This window comes from Cygnus atratus, chromosome Z (assembly GCF_013377495.2).
Source record: "Cygnus atratus isolate AKBS03 ecotype Queensland, Australia chromosome Z, CAtr_DNAZoo_HiC_assembly, whole genome shotgun sequence".
NCBI lineage: Eukaryota > Metazoa > Chordata > Aves > Anseriformes > Anatidae > Cygnus > Cygnus atratus.
Genome location: NC_066396.1, coordinates 50,165,786 through 50,177,481, shown reverse-complemented (window position 1 = coordinate 50,177,481; position 11,696 = coordinate 50,165,786). Strand labels below are relative to the sequence as shown.

At 37.3% G+C, this 11,696-nt stretch overlaps 1 protein-coding gene across 2 annotated transcripts in view; it reads right to left on the bottom strand.

Annotated features, from left to right (window-relative positions):
* The window catches only part of FBN2 (fibrillin 2), a 182,202-nt gene that overhangs the window by 129,512 nt on the left and 40,994 nt on the right, over nt 1-11,696 (bottom strand). For both annotated transcript variants that reach the window (XM_035569387.2, XM_050716237.1), the window contains exon 6: nt 8,223-8,420. In XM_035569387.2, the coding sequence (XP_035425280.1) occupies nt 8,223-8,420 (198 nt within the window). The remainder of the gene's footprint in view (nt 1-8,222; nt 8,421-11,696) is intronic.

Sequence of the window (11,696 nt, the reverse complement as noted above, 5' to 3'; positions counted from 1 at the left end):
TTGTACTGCAAATGATCTGCACAGACTTCATTTACTGAAGTAATAACTAAGGCTAGAATTTCATAGATTTCTTTAGGCTGAATTTTCAACAGTAAATTAATGCTCTTAGAAAATGTATTTGCCATTTTGGCTTTACAGCTTACTTTCAGTATTTTCCTGTTGTATTTCAGTATGTGCTGTTTCCCATTCAAATTGTATTTTTTCTCCACTCTTCATTTGTTTATATATAAAACATTCTACATTTCTGTAAGTTTGTTTTATACAAAACTATCCTAAGAATCTTTGTATAAGTGCTAATGGGCTGTGAAAATAATATGGAAGATCACAGAGGCCTGAGGCCTCTATGAAATAACCAGTGCTAAAAGACAGTGAAGCTCTTTGTATTCAAAGAAAGGCAGAACTGGCCCCAGACTAATGCTTGATAGATATGTGAAAATTTAGCTTCTCAGTAGCTCTAGCTATTTAAAAATTTCATTAAGCTATGCTATCAGAATTCAGAATTAATCAATTGAACTAATTCCCTCACAGCAAAATTTCACATGCATCCAAATATTCATAGAGGAGAGAAGGCTTGGAAGTTTTGTTCCAAAACTTGCAGAAACTCTTTTGTGAAAAAGATTTTAGGTAATCTTCCTTGTTAAACTGTTTGCCATCTCACAGAAGATGTAAAAATCAACTCATATTTCTAGTTCTCCACAGAAACGTATTGATAGCAGAATGCAGTTCTCTGTTTCAGAGGACGTTCATTATCTGGAAGACCTCAGGAGATGCTGAAATTACACCTAAATTATTAGAGTATAGCACTTCCCCGGTTTTTATTACTCCTGGAGTTTGTGCTATAGATATAGCCTTCAGTTGCCCGGTCCATTCCCTTGCTTTTTCATTCAAGCAGATATAATCACACATACACAAGAAAGAAGGCAACATTTTATTTTTTTTTAAACAACTGGACTTGTTTTTAGGTACATTTGCTGGAAAAGTTTGCATTTTGTTCCTCAGTTGGTGCTGATATAGTTAGCACAGTACAGAGTCCCAACACAACAGAGACTGTAAATGGATTAAGGACTATACTGGAGGCATGAACTTTTTGGAAACATTTTTCTTTAAAGTAACTAGTGCTTGGTGCAATCTTGTTTACCCAGAAAGCAAACTTTTATGCTCTGAAGTACAGTAATGAATCTGAACGTGATTTAGCAACATCTAGACAGAATATCAGTTTCATCATTTAATCACACCCAGCCCACCCAGTAGCTCTGTTCTGAGTTAAACTAATATGGTGTTTGCCTTTTGACCTTTGAGCCTCAAAATGCATTCAAAACACAGGGTACGCCAGTGCCTTCTGTCATTTATTAATGTTTATTTAAATTAATCCAACCATGTCAGCAGATCAGTGGTTATTTTTAACCACTTCTTTCACAGTTTTGTAAGTTGAAGATGTCAAGTAATAATAAATTAATGGCAGTAACAGCAGGAAATAAATAATTTCCAGAAAAGGTATCACTGAAGCCTTAAATAGAAAATTTTAAGATTTAGTGATCCCCTTTATTTCTTTCAGTATTAACCGTACAGTGTTAAAAGAACAAATAAACATCAAGTTCTGCTGAAGTCTGAAAAGCCAGTCCCAATTATGCACCACAGTGTAATGCTTGTCCAGTGATGAAAACACAAATGTCTCATTGTGTATAGTGAGATCCTGCAAATCTTGAATCACATCAGCTATTTCACCTTTCTGTGCTAATATCAATCTTAATTTGTGAATTGCTTATTTGTTAACTATTTTAAGTTTTATTTAAGTGCAAAGAGAATGAGTACGCTCAACTTCACTGTTAGTCTAATATATATCTATATACACAAAACATATATATATATATACAAGTCTAAAGCCCTTTTTTTTTTTTTTGTCTATCACCATCTCATGTTAGTCCATTAGCGTTTTAAAACTGAGAAAAGGCCAAAAGGAGAAACAATTTTCTTAAATGGGCACATTTTATGAACTGCTTCCTAAATGCCATTTGAAGATGTAAGAATACTTTTTTTTTTTTCTCAAAATACAACAAATTTGAAATCAAGCGTGTTTTTATTTATTTCATATATCTCTGACAATTAAGACTAAGCCACACAAGTTTTATCATTATTAACTACATATTCAATCTCACTTTTAAACCCCAGCCATATTAAAACAATAAGCTTTTTGCCATAAACACAAGATAAGATGAATAACTCTTTAGATGCAGTTCTGTGCACAGAAGTTCAAGATGCTACAGATTAGGCAGAACATTTCCATGTGTTCATAGGCTTGACAATGCCTGGCAAGTGAAAAAAGGTTCTTTATTTTTGCAGAAAGTTTCCTCAGTAAATAGTAACTGCCTGCAGGATTTGCACAACTACCTGTAAACATGTACACAGACAAATTCAGCTTCCCTTCCTTATGAGTGGACTGCTACTCAGAAAACTAACAAAAATGTTCAGGAAATATAAATCCTCTCAGTTTTTATACCGTACTTCAGGAGGGAGTGCATCTTATTTAAGATAGGAGTAATAATAATTACCCAACTATGAATTTTCTCTTGATTTTTACCTATAAATATGTATGGGGAGATTTTGTGCAATTAATTTTGCATGTGGGAACCAAAAAGCAAAATAATTGTCAATATGTTGGAAAACTTCTTCTACAAGTTCTTCTACAACATTCTAATTACCAGAAATACCACAAATTTGAAAACACAACAGAAGTAATACCAAGCTTACTTAATTTTTTTTCTAATACTAATTTTCATGACAGTAGGATGGGATCCTGGCTGACACTGTTAATATCATCAGTAAATCTGACACATTAATTCCAAACACTGAGTTATCTAAAAATTACCATCTGTCGTTCTTGACTGCAAACTTGGAATTTAACTACCTTCTCACTTTTGTACTACGTCAGTGCCTGTAACATTCAGTACACTGTATTACTGCTACAGGATTGATTCTTTTTCATATTATATCGTATAATTATTATATATACTTAACAACACCAGCAACGCTAACAGAAAGAAGAACCTTTGTATTTTCAAAAGCTATTCAGCCATGGACTGTTTTTCTCTCTTTAATGCAAATAATAATAATAATATAAAAAATTAACTGTCAGAAGGCAAATGGTGTAGCTCAGAAATGGACAGTTGAGGAATGCAGGGAGGAACTGAGAAAATGTCTAAGACAGGAATTCTGCCATTATGCTGTTCCTAAGGCCATGCAGCAGTGGCAATACAGTATTTCAAGTTAGAGTTCCTCTTGCCTGAATTCCCAATTTTTAAGCAATGGCTAAACAGAAACAGCTGAAAAAACAACAAAAAAAAAATTTTTGTTTTGTTTTGTTTTGCTTCTTTAATTTCCCATTAGCTGTTTATGGTAATAACATTACCATAATGTTCTCTACAAGCACATTACTAAGCAAACATAATCAGTCTGGAAACGCCTTATTCAGTCAGGAAGACTTACATACTAACTTATGTATGGGTAAGACAGAGATGAAGTGAACTGACTACAAAGGAAGGCTGCTTTATCACCCAACTTTTCACCTGTTTTTTCCACCTAAAGAGCTTAAGATACAGTAAGATAGCAACATGCACATCCTGTGAAGAATAGGAACAACTTCATATTAACTAGTCAAATCTTGTCAGAATGATAATTAATGCATACCACAATTATGATATATTTTCCAATACTAAGGCTTGCAAGTAATACCGATTTCAAATCACTCATTAGCTCTCACCCAGCTCAGGCTGGGCTACCAGCTGATGTGAGCATCCACTTCAAAAAAGCCAAACATTTGAACTATTGACTGAGTCGGTCTGGTCCAACTGGTATATGTTGAAGGTACAGTTTTACTAAATAATGAGGGGGGTTGTGTTCCTTTAATGAATGTCTCTGCAAATCTGATGTTAGCAGAACATTAAAAAGGTGACATAACATTAGTATGTTTGTTTCTAAAACCATGGAGAAAACATTTATTACCACTCTCATTTAACCTTTCTATTTAGAATCAGAGAATCACCGAATAGAATCATAGAATGGTTTGGGTTGGAAGGGATCTTAAAGATCATCCAGTTCCAACTCCCCATGCCATGGGCAGGGACAACTCCCACCCACTAGACCAGGTTCCTCAAAGCTCCTTCCAACCTGGCCTTAAACATTTTCAAGAATGGGGTATCCACAACTCTGAGCAACGTGTTGCAGTGCCTAACCACTCTCAATGTAAAGAATTTCCTCCTTGTTTCTAATCTAAATCGTTTAAAGCCATTACCCCTTGTCCACACCCTCTGACAAAGAGTCCCTCCCCAGTTTTCCCATAGGCCCTCTTTAGGTACTGGAAGGCTGCTATAAGGTCTGACAGGAGCCTTCTCTTCTCCAGGCTGAACAACCCCAACTCCCTCAGGCTGTCTTTGTAGGAGAGGTGCTCCAGCACTCTGATCATTTTTGTGGCCCTCCTCTGGTCTTGTTCTAATAGGCCCATGTCATTCTTGTGCTGGGGGCTCCAGAGCTGAACGCAGTGCTCCAGGTGGGGTCTCACGAGAGCAGAGTAGAGGGAGAGAATCAGCTCCTTCGCCTTGCTGGCCATGCTTTTGATGCAGCCCAAGATACAGTTGGCTTTCTGGGCTGCAAATGCACATTGCTGGCTCACATTTAGCTCATATTAGGCTATATTTAACTAAATGATGCCTCCACAGATAGCAGAGAACAATTATTTCCTGAATTGCTAATACTTCACATTTGCTCCATTTTGATCCCTTTATTTTCTTTGTCACAATTTAGCTCTGCATAGCCATACCTGTTATCATTATTGAGACTTCCACTTATGCATAGCTCTCAGATCTACCACGCTTTCTCCTACTTGGATTAAATTCTCTGTCTTCCTGTCCAGGCTCCCTTTAAAATTTTCTTAAATAACTGTAGCAAAACCTTGTAGCTTATTTCTAGAGACTACACACCTTAACAAGGAGTTTGGAAAGTAAACACTCTCTACAATGACAAGTTCTATGTCCAGTCCCTTCCTGCAGTAGTATGGAATGATAATTCAGGATGGAGTATACAACATACTACCAGCCTGCAAACATAGAACTTAGGTCAGCAGGGATTACCAGGAGTCAGAATTTGAAAGAGAAGCTTGAAAGACAATGTAATGATTTTGTGGAACAAAGATTTTTTTTGTCTCTCCTCTCCCACCGAGAAATTCTAACTTTTAATCATCTATGCCTTACCACCATCTTGTAACATCATGTACTAACTCCTGCTGACATAAATACAATCGGATCTTCCTATATAGAAGTAACATGCCAAAAATGTAGCAAAAATGATGGCTTTTAAAACTTACTTTGTTCATCTATCACATAAAGTAGACTACTACAGTGCTTTTATGCTTCCCGGTGGAATTCAGCAATGATGTTAACTGCGTAACTTAAAAATATTTGCCGCATGCAATAAACTGGCAGAAAAATAAAACACAGTATTGTGGGCAGGGGTGCTAAAGACCTCTACTGATCTCTCACATAATTTAAATGAAGCCCCAGAAGCTATGCCAGGCTCAGTTTGGCCAAGAAGTTTTAAGAGTTCATTATATCTGGCCAATATTTTCATCACACAATGGAGTTTGAGAGTGCAACCAACATGCACGCCTTCAGTACACTGTTTCTGTTTATGACATTGTTATGAAAAGAATGTCTAAAACGTACTAATCATTTCAAGATGAAGAGTATAGCATAAGCTGTTAAATGCAGACAGAGGCCTATTTATGACATATACGAAGAAATGCAATCAAATATTTGTCCTCTTTCATACAGTTTGGATGCTTTAAGCAGTGTATGCACAGAAAACAGAAAAGCAAACAATTGCAATGAAGAAAAATGAAAGGATTTATTGTTGCTTGAAACTAATCTAAGTATTTTAAATAAAATAGACGCCTTGGCTAAGACAATGCTGGAAGATTTCCACATAACTGAATTTGAGCTAGTAGCTTCCATTGTAGTTTCAGGTCAACCATAACTCTGTGAGAATGAAAACTAAAGAAGAAAAATCCCCAAATTATGTTATATCTATTTTTTAATTTAAAAGAAATAAAATTCTTACACTATCTTCATTTTCTTTCAATTTTTTCAATGTAAGTTAGTAAAGAACCCTTACCAAGAACTCTTATGAAGGAACCCTGAAGTAGAAATCCAGCCAAACAGCTGATCTTGTTAGATTTGTGCAGTTTTAAGCCAATGAACTATGAGGCAATACAGGGGAAAGGAACACTAAAATTAATGTTGCAATACACAGTGGGGGAGGGAGGGGAGAGAGTGCAGAGGGGAAGGGGAGACAGACACTGAAAGATAAGAAATAGTGAAATAAAAGTGATAGAAGGACATTATCTAGCCTTTCTTGTAGAAGCAAAATTGTAATTTTCCTGAAATCTTTTATACTACCTTGAGCGTCAGAATGTGCCTGAATCAGGATGTTTTTCTGAATTTTGTAACAGAAATTCTTGCTAACACATACACACAAACAAATCCTGGTATTATGTGCTTTTTGCTGTTTTGTAAATAGCACTTTAAAGTAGAATGTATTCTAGAATTACAAGGACTCATCTACATAAATATTTAGAACAGATCATTCTATTCAACTTCATCACTTTGCTAAAAATTATCTCAGCTATGCCACAGAAATCTACTTATGCATGTAATGCCTGCAGTATCCCAGATGTGCTTTCTCACACAGATTTTTTAAGACATAACATATGGATACACAGAGGCAGACCAGTACACAGACACCTTTTGAAATGAGAAAACAAACAAAAATGTGTCATCCAAAATTATTTGAATCTCTGCTGATTTATTTCCAGACTGAATGGGAGCTGATTGATTAAACAGGATTTTGTCCTCTTCATTACTTTATTTCATTATCTGAGTTATAATCAGAACTCAGAGAAACCATGTTGATTTACAACATTTATTTCAGCCCTAATGCTAAACTTACTCTTGAGCTGTTAATAGACAAAACACTCATAAAAATATCCTGAGGCTTGACAACTGAATCAAGAAACTCATTGCTGGTGTCTTAGGTCCAAATTATGCAAAATAGAAATAGATTCTGGTTTCTGCCTGGTTTCCATTGTTCTTTGGGAAGGTTCTAAGACAATGAAGTCTATCAATGGACCACGTGCACCAAACTGTAACAGAAAAATATTCACTTCAGAAGGTCTATTATCCTTTGTTACTGCATTCTTTACACAGTTTGTTCTAAAATGTAACTAAACAGCAAAACAGGTACCTCTTTCAGGTACCTATCTTTCAAGTTCTTCTGTTTCTTAGACTACATTTTGTGAACCTAAAAATAGAGTACTGCAGCCTTTCCTCATTAGTGCATTTTTCTAGCCCTGTACAAGTAATCATAGAATCATGAAGTCATAAAATAGTTTGGGTTTGAAGGGTCCTTAAAGAACATCTAATTCCACCCCCCCGTGCCATGGGCAGGGACACCTCCCACTAGACCAGGTTGCTCAAAGCCCCATCCAGGCTGGCCTTGAACACCTCCAGGGATGGGGCATCCACAGCTTCTCTGGGCAACCTGTTCCAGTGCCTCACCACCCTCAGAGTAAAGGATTTATTCCTCAAATCTACTTTAAACCTACCTCTTTTAGTTTAAAACTGCTGCCTCTTGCCCTGTCACCACAGTCCCTGATAAAGAGACCCTCCCTATCTTTCCTTTAGGCACCGCATATAATTGCACACAGAGTTATCCCATAGGAGGTTCACCATGTGTTTTATATAAATACTGAGATTTAAAAATGTCTATATAATAACTGCCAATCCCTTTCAAAAAGGAAACTACTCAATAGCAAGAAACAGTCAATTTTTCAGAAGAATGAATGACATATGTATTAGTTAAGGGCCAGAACAACACATTCCTGTTACCTAATTGGTGCACTACTGCAGTAGCTGATGGTTGTGCTCAACAGACATTCTGACCTTTTCATGCTCTATATTTACAGCTTCTTGACTGGCACTCATTTTTTCCAGGCATGTGAGATTTGTACTATCTGTACACCAGCTAAACTCTGGAAGCAGTGAAGCTATCAGAATTTTATCAAAATTAAGGTACAGAGCACACAGGGAAAACAGTGATCTTGTTTTAAATGGATGCAAGGTGTTCCATATGAATATAGTCATACAGTCACACACAATTTAAACTAGAAGGCTTACCTTGACATGCTCCAGTGCGAATATTAGGGATGAAACCACGACGACATGGCTGAGGCTGAGCAGGGCACATTTCACAGGGGTGACCCCATGCACGCCCAATGGTTGCACAACAGAGGGTTTTCGTGCAAACGATTCCAGTTAGCTGGCCCTGACACATCTGGTTGTTAACTTGTGTGAAACATGGGCCTGTTCTGTAATCTGGAAAAGAGGAAAGATCACTGTATTATTATATTAGACAGTGTACTACTCAATAAAGCAGGAATCTTTTTTTAATCCATTAGACACCTGTACTAAGAAAACGGTAGGAGGAACCAGCAATTTAAGTTATTTTACTGCATACAAAAGTAGCACAACACTTTCCACTGAATGTAATTATTTTTGCAAGATTATCTTATCTTTCAGTTCCTTTCTTTCTCACAGATGCAAGTAATGAAAGGCAGCTGGACCCCAAAACTGACCAGTGCATTGACAATGTATCCAGTAAAATCAGTAAGAAAGAGTTTTAAAAACAAACACACAAATAAGCAAACAAACAAGAGAGCAGATAAAGCAATTGAGGACTGGGAACTCTATGTCTTGCTCCTAAGAAAATTCATGATGATTCATGGGAAGAAGACCCAGAACACAAAAGCCACACATTTGTTTACTCCACTTTGATCAAGGCCATGCCTGAAACTTGCCACAGAATCCACATTCCTGCTGGAATACTTAGTACAAAGTAGTGCTACCTATGGAGGACCAATTGGTATACCATTATTTATTTTCAGAGGAGTAACATGAGCCATATGATCATGTTACATGTGCTATGTATGTGCTATATTCGGTGCACTGAATACAGCATACAAACTATATGAAAATATATTCCTAGTTGAATTCCCATAAATGGTTCACTTATTAGGGTGCAACCTGTAAAAAGAAAGATTTTTTGACCTTATGAGGCAAGGCAAACTGGGAACAACAATTAGTTCAAATTCCCTAGGAACAAACGAGAAACAGATGGTTGCTCTACGCCAGATTTCATATCCTTATGGAAACTTTAAGAGGTGGGGCAGGGGGAAAGAAGAAAGTGCAAAGCTTCCACTCAGACTCAGTCACGTGAATAAAGGCATAACAGTGGGGTTGTGGCTGTTCTCGTTGTTATCCTGTCCTATTCGCCTGTTTTTTTCCTACTGAAAATAGATTCCAGTGTGTTAATGTGTAAAACACTTAGACTTTCTGCCTTTTCACTAGTTTGTAACTGGGCTTACAAGCAAGCTACAAATGGGACAATTAATGCCTTCTAGAATCTGATACTTTTACCCTGAAGAATAAAAATCAAGGCTTTGACATCTTTGCAACAGGAAAAAATGGTCTTCCCAAAAGACTTCATATTAAAAGCACTCTTTCACTAAGACATAAGGCTTTTAAAGTAAAAGCTAGCTCTACTCTGCACTGGTACAGCCTCACCTCAAGTACTGTGTGCAGTTTGGGGCACTACAGTATAAAAAGGACATAAAACTATCAGTGAGTGTCTGAAGGAGCGCTACAAAGATGATGTGGGGTCTAGAGGGGAAGATGTATGAGGAACGGCTGAGGACACTTGGTTTGTTCAGCCCAGAGCAGAGCAGGCTGAGGGGAGGCCTCATGGCGGCCTGCAGCTCCCTAACGAGGGGAGCGGAGGGGCAGGCGCTGAGCTCTGCTCTCTGGGGACAGCGACAGGACCCGAGGGAACGGCATGGAGCTGGGACAGGGGAGGGTCAGGCTGGGTGTTAGGGAAAGGTTCTGCACCCTGAGGGGGGTCAGGCACTGGGACAGGCTCCCCAGTGGTCATGGCACTGAGCCTACCGGAGTTCAAGAAGCGTTTGGACAACACTCTTAGACATATGGTCTGATTTTTCGGGTGGTCCTGTGCCAACCCTGGTGTTGAACTCAGTGATCGCTGTGGGTCGCTTCTAACTCAGGAGATTCTATGATTCTGTGATTCTAGCTCAAAGAAAAATATCTTTTCCCTGTCTTTGACAAAGCTCATTCAGATATACATTTGCGAAAGACTTCTGCATGCAGCTTTTTCAACGCGTTTGAAACTAATTTCAACTGGACTCTTCACATAAACAAGGTTATGCATGCATGTAAGTATAAATAAGAAAAATGCCTAACAAAACAAGGAGATTAAAAGATCTTTAATACTCTCTAAAGAACGTGAATTTTAATGTTTCTTGACTTTCATTAGAATATTGTCTTCAGAGTTATGCATTTGAGCTACTCCTGTGTCCATCAAGCCACCAAAATAGTACTTTAAATAAAATACTGACATTACAGAAAGAAAATCCTATCCATTAAAAAGGTTTTCAGTGATCTTTCATCCAACATACTGGAAGACAAGCAGCTTCTCAATAGCCTCAGTTTAATCAACTCCAAGATCCTGCCAAATCAGAGATAGCTGAACTTCTGACATGAAATACAGACTGTGATGTCTGATAGCAGAAGACAGACATCTGCCATCTTCAGCTTGAATTTCATCAAGCAATATATGTGAATGACAAATATTTGAAATACAAATTCCATCTATCAAAGATTTAAATTCCACAAGCTCATTGTAATCTTGTCTGGATTTCATTTAAGGAGTAAGTGTAAGGAAAAGACTCCATCACAGATTATGACTGTATAGCTGTTTCATATAAAGTTTACTCAGTTATCACAAAAATTGAGGGAAATATGTGATAGACCACATTTAACCTGCAAATCATCAGCAACGGTCAGCCTGCAATCAGAAGAAAAACAGAACTGTTCAGAATTTAAGAACTGAAATAAATGGAATTAAATCCTAGCCCTGGTGAAAGCAAATGGGAATTTCGCTATTGAATTCAATGACAACACTATTTCATTCTTGGAAAACACTACTGTGCTCTTTAGCAATTGGCTGTATGATAATTTATTGCCTAATATCATCAGTAAAAGCATTCCCTGTGTCACACAGAGAATGTAATGAGCTTTATATGCATGGAAAAAGCTTTTACCACTAAGTGTTCAATGAGCAGACTCCCATTCTAATGTCAAATAAGTTATGTACGCTACCAATATGGTAGTAATACAAATGATTAAAAGTATTTCACTCATTTCATTTTCTCATTAATGACTGAAATACAAGTAACAGGCAGATTCTGGGAAAGTTCATGGTCTACTCTATGTATTGAGAGCTGACTGTTGGTCTGTAATTTGCACATTGCAGAATTTTTGCCCAATAGATGACTGCAGTCAGATCAGTCAGAAAGACTGAATCTTTCCTGAAAATTCAGATTGATTTTAGACTCCTCAAGAGTAAGATTTTCAAAAATGTGAAGCTGAAAAAGACTAAAGAGATAAACCTGGTAGGTAAACCTGGAAAGACCATTTACAAGCCACTAGCATAAAAGTAAGGGTCTTATAATAAAATATAATCATTATCAAAAGTAAGGTGCCCAGTAGTGCAAGGGACTGTCCAAGTGTGTAGGAAGC